Source organism: Cydia pomonella, chromosome 11 (assembly GCF_033807575.1).
Source record: "Cydia pomonella isolate Wapato2018A chromosome 11, ilCydPomo1, whole genome shotgun sequence".
Classification (NCBI taxonomy): domain Eukaryota; kingdom Metazoa; phylum Arthropoda; class Insecta; order Lepidoptera; family Tortricidae; genus Cydia; species Cydia pomonella.
The window spans coordinates 21824229-21851359 of NC_084713.1; the positions used below are offsets into that span (position 1 = coordinate 21824229).

At 37.1% G+C, this 27131-nt stretch overlaps 1 protein-coding gene across 1 annotated transcript in view; it reads right to left on the minus strand.

Moving 5' to 3' along the window:
• The window catches only part of LOC133522534 (tetratricopeptide repeat protein 7B), a 44022-nt gene extending 25994 nt beyond the window's left edge, over window positions 1-18028 (minus strand). The window contains exons 1-9 of the mRNA XM_061857899.1: window positions 17721-18028; window positions 15794-16073; window positions 9912-10023; window positions 9145-9296; window positions 8529-8634; window positions 6453-6575; window positions 4004-4201; window positions 1970-2099; window positions 51-172 (exon numbers count right to left, since the gene is read on the minus strand). Coding sequence (XP_061713883.1) covers window positions 51-172; window positions 1970-2099; window positions 4004-4201; window positions 6453-6575; window positions 8529-8634; window positions 9145-9296; window positions 9912-10023; window positions 15794-16073; window positions 17721-17847 — 1350 coding nt within the window. The 5' untranslated portion in view covers window positions 17848-18028. The remainder of the gene's footprint in view (window positions 1-50; window positions 173-1969; window positions 2100-4003; window positions 4202-6452; window positions 6576-8528; window positions 8635-9144; window positions 9297-9911; window positions 10024-15793; window positions 16074-17720) is intronic.
• Between the last annotated feature and the right edge of the window lie 9103 nt (window positions 18029-27131).

Here is a 27131-nt window from a genome sequence, read left to right on the forward strand (position 1 = left end):
CATAGGTAATGACCTAATATAAGTACAGACCGCGGATAATCCCGGCTTACCCATCCACTCCTGTAGCACGTGTCGGCGCCGAGCAGCCGCAGGGACGCGTCGCGCGGCGCGAGCGGCGCGGCGCGCCTCAGCACCGCGCGCGCGCGCACGCCCGCCGTCCACGCCGTGCTGCCTGCCGCGTGGTACACATGTATTCCGAACCTTACCATCAGGGCCCGTACTATTCATGCCGTTGACGCAAAAATTACGTAATTTAACATACAGGGAGTTACTACAAATTTAGATAATTTTCTTATTGATAGGTATCATTACGTGAATAAAAACGCTTTTTACGCTGTTAATAACCAAAAATATGTATTATTCCATAAATTATTTTCTTATTGATTACGTGAATAAAAGCTTGTTACGCTGTTAAAAACCAAAAATATGTATTATTCCATAAATTAATAATCTATTATTTATTTGTGTGACAACAAAATGAAAGGCAGTTAGACGTTTCTATAGTGATTGTCAAGTATATGTATCAGTTACCTAAAGAGGTTGACAAATGATTAATTATTACGAAAATACTAATTGGAATCATACTCTATGTAGCGTGACGTCATTTTTCTGTCAACGGCATGAAATGTACGGGCTCTGCTTATCATACCACAGGGCTTGTGCACAAATCACGCCAGGTTTTTTCGACTACTTTTTTGACCTCCCCCTTGATATGTTGTGAGGTTCTTGCCTAACCTCTCCCTCCCCCACATAACCTCACGTGTATATTTATTTTATTTTTTTCATTCGACCTAATTTTGAGATAAATAGTATTGTAAGCAAATCTTGTTTATATTCGCTATTTTGAAGTGCCAAGTGAAGATTTAATGTTTAACGAAAACGAGAAAAAGTATGTAGTAGATATTTTTTCTTACTTTCGTTCACTATAGAAACATACACGTGAGGTCTCCTTATATAACCCCCCGATCTATCGTGATTTTTTCGTGACCCCCACCCCCCCTATCGAACCTCGCGTGATTTGTGCACAAGCCCACACAACTACATTCATGATAAAACAACGTGGGATTCATTGTGATTCGAAATTATTAATTTTATCTACACACATATCACGAACCCTCTATGATGCCTTCAAATCCGTAAATAATGGCCACCATTACGATAAAATGTTTTGTTACAACAAATTTGTTATCTGTGATAATGTTGTGATTGCTTCATAACTACATCAAAATCGATTTGGTTCATTCAAATTTGGAGCGTATCTGAAAAAAAAACAATTCGATTTGACCTCTACTCTAATATCATGCGAGATGCTTTTTTGTTCGAAATGAAATGTTTTGTTGTTTTTGAAAGTAACTATAGCAAAAGTTTCGTATAAAATGAGTGATAAAAATACCACCACACATATCAGCGAGTTCCGCCAAGAGAGCAACGATGTCCCAACGTTGGCTGTAATTTGGGTTAGTGAATATAGCATATAAAGTTTATAATATGTGTGTAGATAAAATAGTGTATGTAACTGTACAAAAATAGACATTAAAACGCTCGTGTGGTCCTTTTAAGAATCTCACTTCGTTCGTTTCTTAAAACCACACTCGTGTATTTTAATGCCTTTTATTATGTAGCAGTACTACCACTCACATAAACTACTATATTATTTATTTATTTATTTAATCTTTATTGCACAAAAGAAAACCTTATAGTACAAAAGGCGGACTTAATGCCATGAGGCATTCTCTACCAGTCAACCTTTATTTCAATAATAATGATGAAATGGAGACACACGCCCATTTGGTTTGCGACTCACCTTGATCAGCACTTGGGAGAGCAGTATCCAAGATAGAGCTGATGCTGAACCCTGGCAGTACCTAGTGGAACTCAGGTTTGGTGCAGCATAGGCACACCCCGTTTTGATCAACTATATAAACTTACTTCTTATCACAAAAGATGTAGGAATAGATATGCCGCTCACCTGGCGAGATATGTTGTGGCGCGTGACACAGCTGCACGGGCGGTGTAGGCGCCGCCGCCGCCGTGGCCAGCGCCCTCTGCCGCCAGACATGCGCCACGCCGAACGAAAACTTCATCGCTCGCTCCAGGGACTGCACAATACAAAATAAAAACTTTTAACTAAGAAAGTAAGTAACGAACACGTTAGCGAATATGTAGCCTCAAACTCGTGGTAAGGCTGCAGTTGCACTACATCAAATTTGTAGTTTTCGAGAGAAAATGTTTAAGTTCCTTAAAAGCGATTGGCGTCCGTTAGCTCGTTGGATGATTTGGAAGATTGCTGGTCACTTCTGGATGAGATTAGGAACGAGACAAGCGGCGTACTCGAAGAGCCTATGCTCAGCAGTGGACGATATAAGAAATGATTTAGGGTCGGCAACGCGCATGTAACACCTCTGGAGTTGCAGGCGTCCATAGGCTACGGTGACTGCTTACCATCAGGCGGGCCGTATGCTTGTTTGCCACAGACGTGGTATATAAAAAAAATGATATACCTCGTGCTGTGAGAAGAGCGTATGAGGGGCACCCGGGTAGAAAACGTCCGTCTGTACGTCCCAGATACCGCTGGAGTGATGAAGCCCTAAAAAACCTGTCCGCCCTCGGAATACCTAACTGGCGTGAAGCGCAGGATAGGGCAGAGTGGCGCTCTCTTGTGTCAAAATCCAAGGAAACTCGTACAGGATGTAATGAGCCAAGTAAATGTTACATATTATTATTATTATTTTATTTGATACACTAGCAGCTCTTGGAGCTGATGCGTGTATATCGCAGCACTTGTTTATTTAGCACTTTTTAATGTTCTAGAATGTGTATCTAGTCCATTTTTGAAAGAGTTCACTGACGGACTAACAACAGTTTCTGGTAGAGAGTTCCACACATTTACCACACGATTTGGCAAGAAGTGTTTCCTAGGGTTGCTAGCCCATGGAGGTTTGACTAGTTTTTTAGTTTTTTTTTTTTATACTACGTCGGTGGCAAACAAGCATACGGCCCGCCTGATGCTAAGCAGTCTCCGTAGCCTATGTACACCTGCAACTCCAGAGGAGTTACATGCGCGTTGCCGACCCTAACCCCACCCCCCTCGTTGAGCTCTCGCAACCTTACTCACCGGCAGGAACACAACACTATGAGTAGGGTCAAGTGTTATTTGGCTGCTGTTTCCTGTAAGGTGGAGGTACTTCCCCAGTTGGGCTCTGCTCTAAATCTGGAATGACATCCGCTGTGCTGTGTCCTACCACACAAAGCCAGATGACATTCACAATGCCCATTTACTCTTTTGGACGTAGTTTAAGGACGTACCCGGGTCCAAAATTGCTATTGTTAATATACAACAAATTATACCACTAGCCTATGTACGCTTGTAACTCCAGAGGAGTTACATGCGCGTTGCCGACCCTAAACCCTTAGATTGACGCCAATTTATTTTCTGATCAAATGATTCGACTTGATCATACCATCTGGACTGGCCTTTACAATGTGTTATTTGGCTGCGGTTTTCTGTAAGGTGGAGGTACTTCCCCAGTTGGGCTCTGCTCTAGATCTGGAATGACATCCGCTGTGCTGTGCCCTACCACACAAGGCGAGATGACATTCACATTGCCCATACCTCTCTTTTGGACGTAGTTTAAGGACATACCTTGCTGTATGCTGTGTGCTGAGGAATTGCACAACCTTATTCCTCCGTCCCCATTTCACCATCGGACTACCAGACTTCGGCATCGCTTCATGGTAGGTATTCCACAAATACGCACGAAGCGTTTCGCTTCAACATTCCTTATGCGAACTGCCAAGGAGTGGAATGCCCTGCCCGAGTCTGTGTTTCCGTATGAGTACAATCTGAATCTCTTCAAGGCTAGAGTAAATAGGTATCTCATAGGCAACCGTGCTCCACCGTAGACCGCATCATCACTTACCATCAGGTGTGATCGTGGTCAAACGCCTGCCTATCCTCCATAAAAAAAAAAAAAAAAAAAATACCCGGGTCCAGTGTACATACCTCTAAAACAAGACATAGCTGTCCCCATCTCGTGACAGCCAGCGCCAGCAGGTCGGCTACAGCCACGGCGTTGGCCAGGGCATGTTGGCGCGCCGCCTCGAACTCCGCGCTCTGCGACAGCACCGCGTCGCGCACCGCCATGGCCTCGCCTACTAGGAGGAGGAGGATTATCTCCTCGTACTCGTTTCGGGGGACGAACTGGAACAAAGTACCGGGTCGGTCTAGTGGGTAGTGACCCTGCCTACGAAGCTGACGGTCCCGGGTTCAAATCCTGGTAAGGGCATGTATTTGTGTGATGAGCATGGATATTTGTTCCTGAGTCATGGGTGTTTTCTATGTATTTAAGTATTTATAGATATTTATATATTATATATATCGTTGTCTAAGTACCCTCAACACAAGCCTTATTGATCTTACTGTGGGACTTAGTCAATTTGTGTAATAATGTCCTATAATAAAACAAAATAAAGTAGATTTTTAATTGTTTAACCTTTTGAACGCCACGCCTATCGTACGCGGCGTGTAATCGTGAACCTTGTCGGTACGCGTGAAGGTTGATATTGGGCTGTAGCCGCGCGCGTCATATGACGTCTTTGGCGGTCAAAAGGTTAAACCTATAATAATAATAATAATATAATAATTCAGCCTATATACGTCCCACTGCTGGGCACAAGCCTCCTCTCATGTGCGAGAGGGCTCGGGCTATAGTCCCCACGCTAGCCCAATGCGGATTGGGGACTTCACATACAACTTTAAATTTCTTCTCAGTTGTATGCAGGTTTCCTCACGATGTTTTCCTTCACCGAAAAGCTAGTGGTAAATATCAAATGATATTTCGTACATAAGTTCCGAAAAACTCATTGGTACGAGCCAGGATTTGAACCCGCGACCTCCGGATTGAAAGTCGGACGTCATATCCACTCGACCACCACCGCTTCGCTTTTTAACGGTTAAACCTATATTTTATAAATATACCCAAGGCCAAAAGTATGGAAACGAGCTTATATTTTAATAGAAAAGTGTGATTTTTTAAGCGATGCGAAATATTAAATTTAATAGTAGAACATTTTAAAAGTAAATTACTCAAATTACTCAAGTTGTGGCTATATTTGCAAGTTCAACATTTTTCAAAGCAATTAAAAGGGTATAATTATAATACTTTTTTCAATTTTTTTATGTTTTTGACTATAATTTAGAATGTTTTGATATTTAGCGACTACTTTTAACCTTCTGTGGTTGCTTAATGTAAATTTTAGGTTACAATTATAAAATAAAGACAGAAACATGACATATTAAAGAAATCCTTGTTTCCATATAGATGTATATAGCTCACAGAGCCATTAGTATACACGGTGTAACACGAGGAACCCGAAAGTTTTTTTTTTAATTATTATTTCAAGAGAAAACTTAAGTGGTAGGTATACATATTTTTTCGCCAAACTGTGGACAGTTTGTTGGCGAATAGTGCACTCCAAAATAAAGCTAGCAATGTTGTGTCATACCTACCCATACATTATACAAACTTATTGTAGTAGGTGAGTACTGAGATAAATGATTAATTTACAATGCTTACTTGTAGGTATCAAAACTTACACAACTATTTAGTTATCTATATATCTAAGAAATATAAGTACTATATATTGATAATATTATCTAAAAGTATTGAGTTAATAGTGTATTCCTGATAACATTGAAACTAAAATGTGATATAAACTTTTCTTGAATTCGCTTAGTTTCAGAGTTAATACAAATTTAAAAAACAACATCTTATTTAGTCCAAAACGCGTTTTTGATACCATTATGGGGCATGTAGACTATTTATAGACGTCCGTATCCTTATAGATAGACGTCAAAAGTGACAAGTAATACTTTGCAAAAACTAGGTTTTAATAATAATGTTTACTTTTTGTGTACCTGACGATATGTTCAAACATATCGTCAGGTGGCAAGCAAAAGTCACTAATTACTAAAAAATAATTAAACAAAAATCAACCTTATTTTATTAGCAATATAGTTCATTATAAATGTGTGGTGGTAATTAGTGGGTTTTGCTTGTCACCTGACGATATTCAATAAATTTAAAAAAGGGTTTTTTGTCGAAATTTACCTAAACTCATATAAAGTCCTTCATTTGGCCTTAGAAATGCGTGGTTAAAATCTATCGGGTTCCTCATGTTAAACCGTGTATAGACGCAGGTGCGTCTAGCACTAACAAGGAAAGGTACCCAACTGTCCGGTTCCGATTTGATTTATATTTATATATGTTATAGAGTAGTCTAAAGAAAGAAGATCTAACCAGGTGGCTATTGACATATCTCCTCCAATTAAACCTTATCTCTCCTCAATCCTTCAGCAACGCTCCGAAGGTCATCAAGTTTCGAGGAACAAACGATAGCGCCATATAAAATACAGAGAGACATCTATCGGTGACCGGCGAAAACTGACTGACCTGGTTAATGGCGGCGTATCTCTTAGGTTTCCACGGTCCGTCACTCACGTAGTCCTCTCTCCTTCGCAGCGTGCCCCCCGGCCCACTGCTGGGCGTGGGCGCGGGCTCGGGCGCTCGATACTCCTGTAAATAATTCCATTTATTATAGATAGATGTAATAAAGAATACAAATACAAATAACGACCGACGACGACCGGTCTGGCCTAGTGGGTAGTGACCCTGCATATGAAGCCGATGGTCCCGGGTTCAAATCCTGGTAAGGGCATTTATTCGTGTGATGAGCATGGATATTTGTTCCTGAATCATGGGTGTTTTCTATGTATTTAAGTATTTATCAATATTTATATATTATATATATCGTTGTCTAAGTACCCTCAACATAAGCCTTATTGAGCTTACTGTGGGAGTCAATTTGTGTAATAATGTCCTATAATATTTATATAATATATGATATAATTTATTGAAAAAATTATAGTACGGTGATAGCACTTAAAGACTAAGGATTAAGGATAAGGAAAAGTATACAAGTGCCTGAACTAGGAGTTCCTGTGTTTCAGGCAGAATAGGACCATATTAATTAATTTGTAATTATTCACTTTTTTTTTACCTGTGAAAAGTATTTATTGACAATAACAATATACATAATGGATATATACAGATGATTACTATAACTAGCTTATATCTAAAATAGGCCCTTGATGCATTGTACTAAAGATACTGGCGGCATTTCCTCGTTGTATCGCAATACTGATACGTTGTGCGAGGAAGCCGCCAGCTCTTCGGTCACCAGTTATGTCAAAAAAAATACATAAATACCATACGCCATTATTCACTTAATTATAATTATAAATAATACACAATAAAAATCTTATCACCTTAACAAAATAACTTATTTAAGTATTCTATATCAAAGTACAGTAAGTAATCATTTTACGACTATTAGTAAGTTCTCTGTATCGTATGTCATATTCTGAAGGGCGCGTCGTAGAGTATTGTTACCTACAACCAGTGTAGCTAAGTGGGTTTAAGTCTAGTTTTGAATTCAACCTGTTGTACAAAAAAGGGCCCAAAAAGACAATAAATCTAGATGAAAATACGTGCTTTCTTTGTACGGTTTGAATAAAGAATATTTGTATTGTATAGATGGCATTATTTTCTAAAACATAGGAAGGCTAAGCGTAGGAATTGAAAATAGAGTTCCGGTTACTCTGGTTATAATATTAGCTGAAAATCGTTGAGCATTTGACTTTTTGTTTGCCGCGATATCTATTGTCGAGTAGCAGTATTGAGAGTTCCGCTACTCGATGCTAGATGTCGACTGCGAAAATAATAATATAATATAATATAAAACCCCTAACATCCCTTAGTTATCGCAGAGAACGTACCGATATCTTAACCCTTTATAAAATTATTAATAATATTATTGATTCTCCGTTTTTATTACATTCACTTTCCTTCAGAGTCCCTCGACGTTGTGAACGTGCTTGCAGGAAAAAACCCCTCTTTTACGTCCCCCGTAGTCGGACTGCTTACGCAAAAAATAGTTTTGTTAGAAGGGCGTGCAGGTTGTACAACGAAAAATTTCTGAGCCTTAATATTTTCTGTGAGAAACTTAATAGATTTAAAACACTATCTATGCAGTGTAATAATTAATAACCCAAACGTTTAGATTGGCGCTATAAAGAAAAAAGAAATAATCTCAGTATTAGATGTTACTGGTTTTTATAATTTCTTTATTAATAGATAACAAATCCTGAGAATTCAGTTTATAAATAATTAGTAACAATACCATAAGGTTGTTATAATGCTCTTATATTTTTATTCTCATCATTTTTCTTTTCTTTTTTTGTATTTTGTTTTTGCGCGCACAAATAGCTCTGTTTTACTATGTAGAAACTACTTAATAAGCATGATGTTAAAATATTTTCATTAAGGAAACTGTAAGTCTAGTTTTAAGAAAAGTTCCTGTGTTATATGTAACTATAAAATACTGTTTGTTTCTTAAATAAATAAATTAAATTAAAATGTATGGAGTGAGCACTCTATTACTTCCTATTTCTCTATGTTCATGCTCACCTGCCCAGCCAACCCTCGCATAAGCAGCTCGGCGAGCTGCCGGGCGAGCGCTAACCGCAACGCCTGCGTGGATGCCGCTTCGACCGCCGTTAGCATCACTCGATACCTGCCGATGGATAATTACCTTTATTACGTAGGCCACAAAACTCATTTTGCAAGTCTATGACACGTTTTCTTCCAGAATTTTGAAAATGCCACTAGATGTCGCTGTATCAGTTGAAGCGATTTCTACATCGCGCTAACGATGTGTCGACGTGGAATACGTAAATAGTGATGCTGCCTGGGTTTGGGAATGTCACATATTACAGAATAGGTATTTCTGTATTTGTACGGTCACGTCTGAAAATATTGATACGAAAAAGTGCCAAAAATATGTATACACAACTTTATTGAATATTGCCCATCTATTAAGGTAGTGTATACATATTTTTGGCATATTTTTCGTATCGATATTTTCAGACGTGACTGTACAGTTGAGATATACCTGAACAACCAATGTATTCAGAAATATCTGAACCCGCCTTAAGTAGTTAGACAGCATGTTTAGATATTTTTGAGCACTACGGCCGCTCCAATATATCTCATTGCGACTGTTGCAAGAATCCCATCAACGTACCTGTCAACGGCGCTATGTAACCGTTGAGCCCGTATGTGTAAGAGCGGGACGCGCTGTAGTGCTGTCTCGAGCGTCGCGCCCGCACTGACGTTTGTTGTACCTCGTTGGAGATACAGTAGCGTCAATTCTGATGCCAGCTCGAAACTCCGAATCTGAAAAGATATCAATTTAGCGGACCTGGAAACATGTCAATCTGAACTCTAACGACAGCTATTAAAGTCTAAATTTAATCAGTAAAGAGTCAAAAGTTTTGTCTAGAAAGATCAAAATGATTTTCGTTATCTTGTTTCTGATCACTCTGTCACGCTTGTATCTATGTCTTCTATCAAATAAATAAAAGTCGATTGCTATACTATGTATCTTTAGATCTTTAAATAAAAGTGAACAAAATCTACCCTCTAATAGCTCTTTTTACAGTTATAGCTGTAAATTATATTTTACGTGAGAAGAATTATAAACAAAATTTCATCTCATACACACATGCATACATACATATGTGCTTGCGACACTGCACCACAAACCATGGCGCACCTGCTGGATTGCCCCGCGTGCCCGCACTCGTGCTCTAAATCTGACCTGAGAGATGCCACGGTCCGGGCTGTCAGTACCGCTGCTTTCTGGGCATCCACTGTTTAGGGGAACCTCGACACGAGAGAAGAAGAAGATCTCATACAAAATTATCCACTCTGTCACGTTTTTTGGCGACAAAAACAAAAACGAAAACAATTATGACCCAAGTACTTTGCGGAAAGAGACGAAACTCTTACCATTTCGCTTTCTCGCTCTGCCTGCTTATATCGACTGCTGCCTGGTAACGCTGTTTGTTCGAGACACAACCCTTTGATGGCGTAGGACTCGGCTACTATTCGTAAACTCCGACTGTAAAAAAAAAAAGTACTCAAAAACATACACACGTACAGTCAGCATCAATAGTAGCGGATGAAACAACGTGCCAAAAGTATCTGACATCCCAGATAACTTTTCCAAATATTCAAAAATTTCATTTCAAAAATTCACGTTCCGAAGTATATCTTTTACAGTCTTAGTTGTTCTATATTAAGGACATCACTTTTTGCTAAGCTGTTACAAAATGGATACTTATGAAGCGTTATTTGATCCGCTACTTTTGATGCTGACTGTACATTTGGACCCAGGTATGTCCTTAAACTACATCCAAAAGAGAGGTATGGGCACTGTGAATGTCATCTCGCTTAGTGTGGTAGGGCACAGCACAGCGGCTATCATTCCAGATCTAGAGCAGAGCCCAACTGGGGAAGTACCTCCACCTTACAGACCGCAGCCAAATAACACTAGACCCTACTCATAGTGTTGTGTTCCTGTCGGTGAGTCCCGCACCCTATCTTTAATCCCGGTACCTGCGTATGCGGTATTTCCGGGATCCCGCATGAAATTTAAAACTATTAATACAAGGTTAAAAACACAGTGAAATAATCAACCATATGATCAAAGATAAAGAAAAATATATACATGCCTTCATTAATGATAACCAAAATCAGAAAACTAAATATTATTTTTTTGCTTGTGGTGAGCACCCCTGAGCCGCTCACACCGGTGTTGCTCCTGGTCGTCGTCACTACAGCAGGTTCAGGGGCCCATCTAGTGGGCGGCAAGTCGAAGCCTACCTCGATAACTAGTGAAAACATTGTTATGGCAGGTGCCCGTACGTCTTTGCAATAACCCAGTCTCATTGTCTACCCACACTTTAATCCATAGACCGTTATACTGTTCACTTTTACTATAATAGTCCCAATGCCTGCTGCGACCGGTTCATGGGTGTCTATTGTTGCGCCTGTGAACGGGTTCCAGCAGGCGTTCTACATGACATTAAAGCTCTCCAAGGAGCCTCAAGCAAGCAAGCCTATCAAAAGACCGGGAATTATATGCTCGTGAAATCCAAGGAGATACTAATAATAATAGGAAGGATAGATAGGAGGAAGGACTGAAGGTATTACGAAATCTGTGACAAGGTTCTACAATAACCCTCAACCTTTGAGTAGATTATAAATAAATAAATAAATATTATAGGACATTATTACACAAATTGACTAAGTCCCACAGTAAGCTCAATAAGGCTTGTGTTGAGGGTACTTAGACAACGATATATATAATATATAAATATTTATAAATACTTAAATACATAGGAAACACCCATGACTCAGGAACAAATATCCATGCTCATCACACGAATACATGCCCTTACCAGGATTTGAACCCGGGACCATCAGCTTCGTAGGCAGGGTCACTACCCACTAGGCCAAACCGGTCATCAAAATTAATAATACTTTTAGATATTTAACAAATTTAAGGCATATCAGTGAAAGAATAAGGATCAAAGTCAAATGGCCAAGCGGTGGTGGCCGAGTGGATATGACGTCCGACTTTCAATCCGGAGGTCGCGGGTTCAAATCCTGGCTCGTACCAATGAGTTTTTCGGAACTTATGTACGAAATATCATTTGATATTTACCACTAGCTTTTCGGTGAAGGAAAACATCGTGAGGAAACCTGCATACATCTGCGAAGAAATTCAAAGGTGTATGTGAAGTCCCCAATCCGCATTGGGCTAGCGTGGGGACTATAGCCCGAGCCTTATCGCACAAGAGAGGCCTGTGCCCAGCAGTGGGACGTATATAGGCTGAATTATTATTATTATTTAAGGCCGTGAAAGAATAAGGATCAAAGTCAAATGACGTTCTAAAAGTTTTAATTATGTGTCGAAAATATACACATATTTATGACTTGACTGTACAATAAGAGCTTCGTTCCCTTGCTGCTTGGCAATAAGGTTTATGAATTATCAGTTAACAATGAGTGTGGATGATGTATTTATCGTAAGTAATTAGTAGCATTTACGCGCGATGCGACCTTCACGTGAACAATTTCTAATTCATACTGTTATTAAAACTTGTTAAACCACTTACAACAGCCATAGCGGACGACCTTCTGTATCCGTGTAAATAATTAACAGTTATTTGTTAATTATTAATAATTATTTATATATTATATATATCGTTGTCTAAGTACCCTCAACACAAGCCTTATTGAGCTTACTGTGGGACTTAGTCAATTTGTGTAATAATGTCCTATAATATTTATTTATTATTTAATATTTAATATCATTCGATATTCACCAGTCGCTTTTCGGTGAAGGAAAACATTGTGAGGAAACCGGACTAATCCCAATAAGGCCTAGTTTACCCTCTGTGTTGAAAGGTCAAATGGCAGTCGCTTTCGTAAAAACTAGTGCCTATGCCAATTCTCGGGATTAGTTGCCAAGCGAACCATGCTCCCATGAGCCGTGGCAAAATGCCGGGACAACGCGAAGAAGAAGACATAGACACACTTGAAATACTTTAAACTTATTAAGAGCGGCTGGGACGTAATCAATGACCTCATGATGTGCAAATATGAGTGAACACTGTTAGTAGTAATACGAAAGTGCTATGCGAAATAGATTCACTAGATAACTTCTTAATAAAGAATATTCCAACTCTTACGATACTGGACCCGGTTGTCCTTAAACTACGTCCAAAAGAGAGGTATGGGCCTTGTGAATGTCATCTCGCTTTGTGTGGTAGGGTACAGCCAGTGGATGTCATTCCAGATCTAGGGCAGAGCCCAACTGGGGAAGTACCTCCACCTTACAGAAAACAGCAGCCAAATAACACTAGACCCTACTCATAATGTTGTGTTCATAAAGTGCTTAGGTACCATCAGGCGGACCGTATGCTTGTTTGCCACCGACGTAGTATAAAAAAAAAGAAAAAAGGTTAACCTTACTCGAATTGGTGACCGAAGAGCTAGCGACTTCCTCGCACAACATATCAGCATTGCGATACGAGGAAATGCCGCCAGCATCCCTGGTACAATGCCTCAAGGGCCTATTTTAGATATAAAATAGTTATAATTTAGTTTAGTATTGGGACAGTTACTGTAATAACTTTGGTACCTGATGGTGGAACATGCTTACCTAAAACCAATATGTCTAGTCACTCTCGTTTTAAAAAGATGCAAGTTACTTAGTTAGGTCATAAGTTCTGTCACAAAGGTTTTGACTGATGAAATGTAATACAAATCTTTTAATAAAAAAAGTTTGCCATGATTTCAAAGCTTGGTTTATACTGATCAAAACGTAATATAATTAAAGCCGATTATGCTGGTACGGATATATTTCCAAGCGAGATGACGACTATGTAGTCAAAAAGGTCGAGAACATACCAAACCGATCAAGAGGACGAGGCAGAACCCACGCTACTTGGTGGACCAAAGTACAAAAGGAGATGAACCAGGACAGCCTAACTACGCCAACAACACAGAACAGAGCTCTCTGGCGCAAACGTACAAGGAAACCTAACCTAAGCTGTTACCTAAATTATAATATACATAAGCTTGGTCTACAACACTTGGTAAACTTGTATGTTAACATACCGTTTAGTTAAGTCCGTTTATTTTATGTATGTTTTAGTGAGAGCGTTTAAGGAAGTAAGTGTTCATCTCTATATTGTTTGTACCTAACAATGTAACCTATTATCCTGTCGCATACTTCTGTTGTTTCTCCAATAAAAATAAAAAAAAACCCGACCCCAGATGAGTTGGGAAGAGGGTTGGCCAAAGAATAAGAAAACGTATAATTAGTTTAAAATTTAGATCGCGTCTTTATTTACTACTTGTTTACTTTGGGATTGTCGTTAGACGCGAATACGCGGCTGGATTGTGAAAAATTATACTTTACAAAATGGAGTAAAAATCAATGTCGCATTAATAAAATAGGTACAATTGTTTAATTTCATGAACCGACCTAGAACGTTATTTTATCACCAGCATTTAGTTCTCCGAGAAGTCTGTACTTCAGCTAATACCTTTCAAAATTAGGGTACTTTTCAGTGACATGCTAATTTTTGTCTGCCTTCAAACGAGTAGGTTTGGTTAAACACGTAGATTTGCAATTTTGGCAATAACAATTGACATGAATTATATATATATTATGATTTAGTTTTTGTTTTATGTAAGATTCAACCATGTGAAAAAGAAAAATAAATAAATAGGGATCAAAATCACCTTGAACAGGTTGCGTATTTTTTGCATGTTTTTTAATAACATTTTTCCGAATATTACACAGATTTATGCAAAACCAAGACAGCAAATTACGTTAAATTATATTGAAAGTAATTCAGCACTAAATAAGTTTTTAACCCATATACATAATAATATATGAATAATAAGGGATCTATAGGTACCTATGCTTTTTTATCAGTCAAAACGTTTTTGACAGAACTTATGACCTGACTAAGTATAGTGGACTGGGAATAGATTTGCTGGAAGTGAATTCCACTCCTTAACCGTTCGCATGATAAAGCTGGATGCGTAGCGTTTAGTGCGAATCAGCGGCAGAGTAACAACGTAAGGGTTTAGTCATTCGCGCGACATGTTACGGAGAGCCTAGGTCTCCTTTCTCAAGCACTAACTTAGTTTAATGTTAGTATTTATTTTATATATTGAAGGTACCAAAGGATGTAGGAAAAACTGCATCGTGTTATTCTTGTTAAATTATACCATGACCCCGGAGGCTTGGGAGTTATGTCATCCGCCGCGAAAGGTGAAGGCGCTGACTCGGTACAGCCGATTTCATAAATATGTATACATTTCTTTACCTTAATCCATTGCAAAAAGGTGAGAAAATGTGTACATATTTATGAACTTGACTATACCAGCCCTGGGCACTGGAGGACTTGGACTCTTTCTTTCTTATATAACATTTATTTCAGTTAGCATTAAATATTTAATTCCAATTATACCTCTCGATATGACCTAGTAACCCCTTATCAATTATGAAGTCCATAATGCACTAATAATCTATCTCCGGAAAGCAGCGAACTACATTATCAGAAACCACAACAATAGCTATAATATATCAACTGCAGACCGGATGGCAACGTATGGATACGCGTATTTAAATATTATTTTTATTATAACAATTTTATCTAAAGCGTTCATCGCCAAGCAATGCCGTCGAGCGACAGTCTATCGCGATTCCTACCTTTCGGACACACGTCCCAATGAAAAACAGTTCATAGCTATAGCGATCTGTCGCACGTTTCATCGCACGTTTGAAATTCTAAATTCAACTTTATCAAGGGGTGTAGGAATCTGGTACAGAACAATCCAAGCTAGACCCTTGTGGATACTTGATGGTACCATAATATTGCATTGTCACTCAACTTACATATATACTTTACTTTTTATATTTACTAATACTTACTTTGTGTAATAATGTCCTATAATATTTATTTATTTTATTTATTTATTTACATATGTATGCAAATTTTCGGCTCAATCGTAAATCGGGAAGTGGGTAAAATTTTGCTACCGAGATTTGACCCACACATACATACATACTAACAGAAATTAAATAAAAGCTTGTAAAATTGTTACACAAAGAAGATAGAGCAAAAATATTTTGAATGTAAAACTTCTACCTTTTTTCGCTGTTCAAGCAATCCGTCTTTGGAATGCAATTAGACAAGCCCCAAACAAGCTAAATTTCAAACGAATTCTCTACAAGCACCTGCTAGATACTGTCTAGTAAATACATTATAAATTATAAACATCAAATTAAAGCAAAAACTTACATAGGCAGCTCCTTCTCCGTGAGCGTATTGAGTTCTGCCATCTTATAGTTCTTAAGGGATTCATCATAAGCCCCGCAGGCAAAGTTCAGCTTCCCAAGCAGCAGATAAGCATCCAAAGCCACTCCGGCCTTCCGGCCTGCCTCATCGGTAGCCAGTGTCAGGTAGCCCCGGGCCTCGGAGAGCTCCCGTTGGGCTCGTTCAATGTTTTCTTTGTTTGGAGGCCATTCGTCCAGGTAGGCTTCAAGCTTGCCTTCTCCGATGAGGAAGTGTGCGAGGCTTTCTGTAAATTTTTAAGGTTTTAGAATACTGATTAAAATGTAATATTTACCTAGGCACTGTCTGTTAGATACTGTTCGGAAAGAGATGAGTTGTAGAATGTGTTGGGGCCCATACATTCCACGACACATCTCTTTCCGCACAAACTATAAGACATTTAAGATTTGGGTCATTCCGAAAATCAACTCTAATATGATAGAATTATGGGTGATTTTCTGAATTAAGGAAATGCACCTTGTATACAAATTTTGCTATGTACTTATATTTAGATTTTTTTTTTAATGATGATTAAAAAATAATAATGATGTCATTGTAAATGCATTATTAACTTGTGAAGGAGCTGTAGAATGTTGTTGTCCTAAGGCACCCCAGAGGTGCAAAGGGCCTTCACAAGCTCGCGCCATTCTATCTTCAGCTCGCCTTCTGGCCTCACTCCAGCTCAACCCAACCGTAGATTTGATTTAATTGTACTGTTCATTTCTAGATTTTCTCAAGCTAAATTTTATGTTTGTAGGTTATTAAATTTGTACTTGTATTTAAGTGGGAGATGTATAATAAATTACTAATTTCATTAATTAATTAGGTACAAGTTTAAATGGAATAAACAATGGTGTTGATTTACGTGGCATGTTTTTGAATTGTTTGGAAAGTGTTTTTTTTTACTTATAAGAGATATTTTTAAATATTAACGTCAGGTTTTAACCCTTTAATTGGCAAACTTAGTTTTTATATTGCAAAAATGAGCACCCTATAACAATGATTCTTAATCTTTATTTAATTTTCGGTAATTTTCGATACTCGTATTTGACCGTTAACATTCAATAATGCTTTTTGGTATAGGATTTACTTATTTGGCAAGATGGTTGTTCTATAACCAAAGTAGAAAGTTCATTCGCATCTGACATGGTTGGCAACATGCCATGGGAATAATAGTAGCAGTACTGGACTGTTTGTAGGGCATGTAGCTTAAAAACTACTATTACAAATAAAGATTTTACTCTCAATTTACTAATGAATGCTATCGGAATTTACTTTTGGAGTGACAATTTCACCCAGTATCATGTCATTAAAATGATACACCTACATCTCTGTCATTGCCTCTTAAGGGCCACAGCCCTACCACTAGTACTTATCAAGTTCGATGAAATTTAAATTATTTTAATAGTAAAAGAGTTGACGTCATATCCACTCGGCCACCACCGCTTAATAATAATAATAATAATTTTATTTTAATCTTGTGAATTTATAAAATATATTAGCAACTGTATAATATTTCCAGTCTCAAGGCTAACCTTGCATGCTGTTTTAAACATATAAAACCATAATTTTTAGCAAAAACAATATTTAATAAATGGAGATTTGTGAGAAATCTTGCAAGAAAACTGATTAAGGAGTTTCAAGTTTAGAAAATGAAAGAAAAAATCATAAAATGAAAAGTGATTGCCAATAATTGGCTATTAGTGTACCTAATCATGCGTTCAAGCGCAGCAGTTACACTATGAGTATGTCATAACTCTGCAAATAAACAGTTGTGTGAGTAATGAACTGATAAGATCTGGTACAATCCTGTTAGGATAATCCAATCCCGTCAACTGCCCTGACCCTAAACGAGCTCTAAATAGTCAGAATAGGTGTTTAAGAAGTCACTGACCATGCTGAGGAGACCTGGACTTCAGCTGCTGAGCTAAATCCACCGCCTTCTTCCAATTCGACTCCTCACGGCTCTTCTCGATCTCTGTTTCGTAACTCCGCACTGCATTCTTGCTTCTCGATGTCATTTTAACTCACGCACTATCATCCAGATGTCACACCATCGACTTTAACTCGAGTTTCACTCAAACATTGCAAGAAACAGGAAAAAATCCTTCGAAATCGCGTGAAACCCCAGCAATTGAAGGCCAAATCTGACAGATGACAACATCCTCCCGTAAACGTGTTTCGTTACACGATTTATGCAATCTGGTAACAGTGTTATGTATTTCTTTTTACTTTAATCGACAAACAAACTAAATAAAATAAACTGTTTTTGTTTTATTACACATAAGTAATATCTTTACATACAGTTTTTCAAAAAATCCTTTTCCCAATTACTGTTTATTTTTTACATATTGCAACACTATAACACTTAGTCTAATTTTGCTACTCACCACTAGATGGCGTCACAACCTATCTTTTGCAACTTATTACGAGAAAACTGCTATTATAAAATTTGAAATTATGTGCATGTGCGTTACACGAATCGTTTACAGGGCTCACTCACTCCCAAAACAATCATGTCCTCTTAGAAAGGCTTAGCTACCTACAAGCTACAAGGCACCTTATTGAGGACCTATCGCGAAATTTCGGTCCTCGATTTTCGCGGTAGGCCCTCTGGCACCTAAAACTAAAGCGCTTCACACATCTTACTTAATTGAATAACTAACTGTAGGGATGCAGCGATATGTAGAAGTGGGATGCAAATATTCTACCGTGGCTAGCTGCCGTGTATAGCTGCGTGTCGTGAGTTACTGAATTACTTTTAAATCAGTTACTGAATTTATTACTTAATTATTGTATGCTGCGCTTAATATAAGTAACGTACTTCGTCTCTTATCCAGGGTGTACGCTGCAATTTCCGTCTCATACAAGTCATAACTCATAAACCTTATCCGCAAGACATCGACCAATTTCAACCTCAACATTATCATTCAGATCGATCTACTGCCACTATCATAAACCAAGTCGGTCACGAAAACAGAAAAAGAATAACCGCCTGGTACGAATTACGTCGCCAACACAGAGTTAAACGCAAAGGTATCCAGACGAAACTATAGAGCGTGATCCAAAATAGTTATTTGTTTTACAAGGGGGCAAAGTTGTTGTTTAACCGCTCGTGCTAATATTGTTACCCGAGCAAGCGAAAGATTCATAAATTGACACAACATTTTTCACCACACCAACGCCAGGAAAATACTATCAAGGAAATACCAAAAAAAAACCAAATGAACGTAATAAAAAAATTACAATTCTAAATCATATTTAAAAGTCAGTTCTACCACTGAACATAAGGAAACAAATCAACATTTTATTACTTTGCTCCGCATGTGGATAAAATGAATTTTTCTCATTAGTTTTTGAACAAAAAAGAGAGCTTTTAGCAGTTGGTGTGGTGAAAAATACATTGTTTACGGTTGTATTTCGTTTTATGTGTATTTTTTTACTTTACGTTGCACAATAACGAATATTTACTTACTTACTTAATAAACAACATTGTTTGTGTTTATCTATCAGAGCCAAAGGAGAATATTCTGAAATATTGTTTTAGTTAAATGATTGTAGTTTTAATTTTTCATTACTTTTTGTGGGAGAAGTAAGAAAATATTCCTAAAAATGTTTTGTCACCGTGTTGTTAGGCCATTCTGTATTTTATTAATAGTACATTACGATACAAGTGCGAAAAATAGAAAATTCGAAACGAGTGGCGATAAATTAAAACACGACCGAAGGAAGAGTTTTAAATCGACACGAGTTGCGAATTACGTATTCGCACATGTATCGTACAACGTTTTACAGTACATATCATGGCCCTTTAAATGTTCGACACAGTAACGTAATATGCTAATTTTCGCACTAGTGCGGTAAAGTAGGACCATATGCATATCCTTTCGAATTTCCTATTTTTCGCACTTGTATCGTAATGTATTATTTAACTTGCCCTGTTAGTATGATTAGGACAAATCTTGCAAGTTAAATTTGACCCACTTCCCGGTTTCCGATGAAGCTGAAAATTTGCATACACATGAAGTCGGGTGACAATGCAATATTAGATTAGATTAGATTAGATTCATTTATTTCTTATTGGAAATGTACATTATATTTTACATGTCAAAATAAAATGCATTCACAAAAAGATCGTCACAACATAATAACAACAATAATAATAATAACTACGAATCGGAATAAAATAAAACAGTAAACAAATTAAAATAAAAAAAATATAAAAACACTTTATGGTACCATCAAGTTGATCTGATGATGGAGACAGGAGGTGGCCATAGGAACTCTGTGATAAAACAACGCAACGTAATTGTGTTCGGGGTTTTTAGAATTGTCTTGATTTAGTTGCATGTGGAAAGAAAAGTACAGTCAGCGATAAAAGCCTGTACTAAAAATATTATTTACTTTAATTAAATAATTACTTTTAGTCTATGGGTAGCTATAAATAGCACAGGAAATCGTTTTTTGCGTGTGATTGTCATTATAGCTTAACTGCCGTCGCGTCCGCCGCGCGACGTCGCGCCGCGGCACGGCCGACACGACCATCTTGATAACGGGGTTCCATCGACCTTGGGACGTTTAATATTCCATGGGTAGCTGACGGATCCCATCGAGTCACTGACTGGTGAAATTAAAAGTATATTTAAAAATAAGAGAATACCGCTACCGCGAAAATGGAAATTCGCAAATTGCGGGGATCTTATTCTTTTACTCCCACTAAGACGTAATTAGAGTGACAGAGAAAAATACTCGCAATAGGGTTGTTTCCATCTACAAATCTTAGGGCAGAATTGTATCCCAATAAATTCTTTTGTATTATAAGAACATGTTAAACTACTTTTAGGGGACCTGTAATGACCAAAGAGCGTTTTGGGCGCGAAAGCATCCGTCAAAATATATTTTGTTAATTTAACATATTTAAAGCCGTTTTTAGTATAAAAGTTGAATTTTAGGGCAACTTTTAGTTAATATAGAACGTAATACAAGCGTTTCAAAAAATTGGAAACAACCCTATTGACGAACTTCGATTTTCGCGGTTATAGCCTAGGCCCGATTCGAACTTTAAGATACGTTAAATATAGATACGATAATGGATCGGATATGTCAATGTTAAAAGTGACGTTACTTCAAACAAAAACGTCACTTATGACACTGACATATCCGATCCATATCGTATCTGGACCTAATATTTGACGTGTCTTGAAGATCGAATCGGGTCGCTAGGCTATAGATTTAGATTTTTTATTTCATAATATGAAATTACAATATAAATTATATTAAACTAATGTATATGAATTTACATTATGATCGTCAAAGAAAATTGATTATATGTATACAATTAAAAAATGTCTAGAAATATAGGTACATACAAGTCATCATCAAAAATCAATACTTAATATATTCTTCACAGCGTCAATTAGATAATCTACTACAAAAATTGCTCGCTCCTAGTGAAGACGCAGCCCTATGGGCCAAGACATTAGATATAGTTCTTTAACTCTTTATTATACTTTCTAATACCTTAAGCGACTCGAAACTTGCCATACGATTAATAATAATAACTACAAAAATATAGCTACTTGAAAAAATGAAAATGAAAAATGTTTTATTTGTTAAATAAATACTTATATGTAGGTATCTCGTAATGATCGTCAAATTAAAATAAAATAGGTACAAGGCATATAAAAAAGGCATTATGCAAGGTATATAGGTTATATTATATAGGGTAAAGGCACCTATTACCGTGGTAGTTAAGGAACTTTTCAAAAGAGATCCAAAAGTTAAGGGTATCAATGCTGTCTAACAGCCAGGAATATTTTTTTTTCATCAGAGCATTTAATGAACTTTCCGTTTCACACGTTTTTGGATTCATTTTGGGTTATTATATGTATTAAAATATTTTTTGAAGCCAAAATGACCAAATCTTCTATTACCGTGGCAAGGGACAGGCTGTGATTCTATTATCGCGAATTGAGCTTTCATTACCGAGGGTACAATTGGCATGATTTTTCTGCAATCGTTAACAGAAACCAAACTCAAAATTCGAAACCTAATACCGAGGGTTAAAACAATAATAACGACGTGGGTTCTGTATATTATTTTTGTGTCATTAAGTTTAATAATGACACAAAAATAAAAAATAAAACTATAGGAGTATGTTTAAAAATAAGAGATATATTCGAAGAGATTATAATTACCTACACTTTGGCACAATCAAATACTATTAAATAGTTAACTTACCAAGTACCCACGAGTACCTGTATAACAAGTTATAAGTTGAATGTTTTACATGTAAAACAACAAAAATTATTGTTAGTAAAGTTTTACTAAGGACGTATATGACAAATAGGCCTGCCTGTTATTAAATAAAGTAATTTTTAAATGCTATAAAGATTGATAAGAATTTGTCTTACTGACATAATTAGCTGCACAAAAAAAACAAGTAAGTAACATTTTCTCATAAGGCACAGCGTAAATTATAATCGAAATTTTATAAGCTGGACGTTTACCACCACCTGAGTGAAAGTTTACCACAGTGAAATGGTAAACGTCCACCTTATAAAATTTCGACTATATATAAAAACATGAAAATTTTTAATTCTAATATTTTTGGTAAGGTAATTAAGTTAAATAAAGTCTCTCACATATTATGTGTTATAATTTATCCGTTTATAATTAACAAATCACAGTACTTTTCTTATTGCTGATTCTTATAGCTAAAAGAAATCATGTCTGAGATTTTGGACTACTGTATAAATAAAATTATATAAAAAAAAACTAATCGGAATTGTCCGGCAGTTGGGTACCCTTCCTTGTCAGAGTAATAACTGAATCAGAAAAAAGAAGAATTTAGATCTGATAATGATAACTGAAGTCTAAATTTTATCAACGACGTTGCGGTACCCTAAATGCGATATTTCAATACAATACCAAATAGTCACTCGGTAATAGATAACTCTTTAAGAGCCTATTACCGACCCATTCGATATTTCTCTGGGTCGGTAATAGATTTCTATACATTCTATTACCGAGGGTAATATGATCATACCATCGGTAATAGGCTTAATTTGGAGTTTAATTAAACCTAATTCCGATCCATAAAAAGAATAAAACACAGATGTTTTTTCAAATCAAATCAAACACGTATATTACAAGCTTCTTGTACAGAAAAAATCACATAACTGGCAAGTAAATTTTAGGTTTTAACTCAAAATAAAAAAAAGTTGACAGATTAAGGGTTCCCATAGAAACAAGGAAATCGGTGCTGAAGTTTTTGTTAAAAATTAAGGGTTAGTTGAATACTTTCCATACCACGGAAATAGGTCTTTAATAGCGTGAATAGGTCAAGATTGGAATAAATAAAAGAAATTATAAAATTGATAATTTGTACCAAAACTAAAGAGTAAATAACAAAACTACCACTTTTTCTATTACCGTGGCATACCACGGAATTACTTACCACACAAGTAATTGGCGCCTATCACCGCTGTATTTTATTTTCAATTTTAAACTTATTTTCCGGTCAAAAACTAAGTTAAAAGTAATTCAAAATCGTGTAGAAAACAATACACAACCTCTTAAAAGGCATTGCACTAGTTTATTTGCCATAACTATTACGTAAAACACTAAGTAAGATTGGAGTGCACTTACCTGTGGTGTCACGCGTCTGTATGGAACAACCGGTTTTTGCGCCGCCGTCGCACAAACTGACGAATCGCGAGTTTTAAGTTACACTCACACAAATGCACACTAATGGGCACGATAAACCAATGAATGAGCTTGTTTTGTGTATGCTTTATTTCTTAGAGAATAGATCTGTTTGCTTGCAAAATGCGTATTTGTAAACACCGCGGTGTTAGACGTCGATTTTGATACCCGCGTTAATAGCCGCCGTTACTAGTTGATCGAGTGATAGCGAAGCTCCCGTTTCAACTCAGGCAAAAATGCTTTCTCTTCTGGAGGTCGCTGTTTTCTACCGATTCGTGTGAAATTTGGTGATCAGTTTCAATAATTATATGTTTTTTTGCCGTTTTTTTTCTTTGGGAGAGCATTGGAGTCCACGAGGTTTCCAGCTCACAGGCCCACTAGTTAGTTAGGGTAGTCTTTTGAACCATCTCCGCAGCTCTTCCACTCCCTAGTCGAATGTTGCCTTAAATAAATCACTTCTATTTAATTATAAGACCACCTGTTCTTATTTCCTTCCGTTACTCATTATATAATTCGTAATTCTCTCATTCCAATAATTCTAATAACCCTGTCAATAGGGAGTATTACTGCAATGCTCTGCCGACAGAGTGCAGCACTAGCACATATCGTAAACCAGAGAGTAACTTATACATACTGATACTGTGTCTAAAGCTGTTTTTAACAAGTTTTCACAGATAATAAAATATTGACGTTGATGCATCAAGGCGGTTTGTTTACAAAGGGCCTACCCGGAAACGCGAAAATCGAAATTTAGTTATCTGCCTCTTTATCGCTCGAATATGCAAGAGTGATAGAGAGGTTAGATTACGAAATTTCGATTTTCTTGTTTCGCGGTAGACCCTTGAACTGTGATCGATTGTGGTAGTGGCGCCCCCTACGCAGAGTTTTGCGTAATATTCCCTATTGTAATGTCATTTCCTGTAATAACATTGACATATGTAACTCTAATACTTTTTTTTTTTTTTTTTTTTTTCACGCAGGGGTAAATGCATTTACGCATCTCACCCCCTGGCTGGGGAGGCCAACTTGGGGGGTGGTATGTGGGACTCGCTCCTCCCGGTACTCCCTCTGTTAAACAGAGGGAGGGGAAGAGAATACCCACTAACATCCCCTGCGGCGTTGCCCGCTCTACCGTTATTGGGGGACGCCACGGGGTCGCGAGACCATTCTACTACTGCAGTAAGATATTTAAACCAACTTCATTACTTGCCGTTATTCCTTCATTCTAATCACTGAGTACACTATCATACTAGCAAAGAGAATTTGAAATAGAGGTGTATTGTCAAAGAAGCCACGTAAATTTACTGCGATCTTTCGACACATGTTTCAAACTTTTAGATCGCCATTTGACTTTAATCTTTATTTTTTAATATGTGTCAAATTTGTTAAATAACAAAAAGTGGCGCCATAACCTTTAGGTTGTGCCCGGTAAGATGGTGCCACTTTTTAATATTTAACAAATTTAACACATATCAGTGAAAGAATAAGGATCATAGTCAAATGGCGTTCTAAAAGTTTTAACCATGTGTCGAAAGATGGCAGTAAATTTACGTAGCTACAAAGTTTTCTTTGACAATACACCTCTATTTAAAATTCTCTTTGCTATTGCTACATACCTTGTTGAACGAATGATGTAAAAATAAAATGACATGACTAGGATTGTAAATTTTTAACAATTTATTACATGTAGAAGGATTTTGTAGACAATAATTATAAATAACACAAGAAATATGATTAATGTCTAGATAAAAGCGACCTTTTTATTTAAAAATATTTTTTTTGCTGTTAGATTTAGGTAAAATGTCTGATACACTTTTTTAAGAGAGGTATGGGCATTGTGAATGTCTTCTCGCCTTGTGTGGTAGGGCACAGTACAGCGGATGTCATGTCCAGATCTAGAGCGGAGCCCAACTGGGGAAGTACCTCCACCTTACAGAAAACCACAGCCAAATAACACTTGACCCTACTCATAGTGAGTAAAGTTGCCAGAGCTCAACGGGGGGGGTTAGGGTCGGCAACTCCTCTAGAGTTGCAGGCGTACATAGGCTACAGAGACCATCAGGTAGGCCGTATGCTTGTTTGCCACCGACGTAGTATTAAAAAAAACTAATATCTGATACTAGTAATGTAATTTATTTAAGGTAACTCATGATAGGTAGGGGTAGTCATCATTCTGTGGGGTAGGTCTGTCAATGTAGAGAGAGTTTTTAAAATACAGAAAAAATGTGTAAGGGCTATTTGTCATGCTAGTCCTGATGATCCTTGTGTTCCCTTATTTGAAAAGCTGCATATTCTTCCCTTACCCTGCTTATACATAACAGAAATATCTTTATTTGTTAATAACCACCGTGCACTTTTTTCTAAACGTAGTGATGTTATGCATAGGCAGAAAAGGCAGAAATTTGTAAATCTACTTTTTAAACCACGTGGACGTAAAATGATTTATGAAAAAAATGTATATAACATGTGTATATTAATTTATAATAGACTACCTGATGACTTAAAGATACTCAGAGGCAACATATTCAAGCGTAAGTTGACTAGCTGGCTTTTGGACAGATGTTTTTTATAGTATTAAGGATTATTTGAATAACTGACTTTGCAATTATTTTTCATTGACATTTTCATATTTTTTACTAATTATTATATTATTCTTTAATCATGTTTGTATTGATTTATGATTTGATGTTAGAATGTGCTCCTCTATAATCTATAATCTTTGCATGTCTGCACGCAGACTGAATACACTGGAACTTTGTTTTTTTTTTTTGTACCAATATGATCTGCATGTATATACGTGTATTCTGCGCAAATAAATTCTTTGAATCTTTTGAATCTTTGATAGTGCCTGGTCCGTATTACACAACGATGTATGTAAAAATATAAGTAAGTATGACGGGTTGAAATATCCCTAGCTAATTTCGCAGGCTGCACAATACTTACATTGCAAAATACAATTGCCAACAGCTGTAATACTCGACGGTACGGGGCGGCCAAGAATAGATAATCGGCTTAGTCGGCCTCGGCCGCAGGATTACTGCCGAAGGCTGCTGACATCCGTAAGGTCAAGACTAGTAATACTAATTCACTTACTGTGCATTCGATTGTTCAAATACGTTGGTGATTAAAATACAATTTTACACTCCATTTTAATTAAAAAAAACCGGACATGTGAGAGGACTCGCACACCGAGAGTTCCGTACTTTTTAGTATTTGTTATAGCGGCAACAGAAATACATCATCTGTGAAAATTTCAACTGTCTAGCTATCACGGTTCATGAGATACAGCCTGGTGACAGACGGACGGACGGACGGACAGCGGAGTCTTAATAATAGGGTCCCGTTTTGGTACGGAACCCTAAAAAGGTCTATCGCGAATTGGGTACTTGACACATGTTGAATATTATAACAAAATTTAGTTAAATGGATAGAAAATGAGCCTTCCATTATAAAAAAGTGGAATTTGAAATATTATATTGAGATTATAAAAAAATACAAAAAAAAAAAATTTGTCTTTCAAAAATATAGTATTATAGGTGACTGTACCCGTCATCTGCAATTCAATGAAAGTATAAAATACCTGTTATTTTTACGTGCC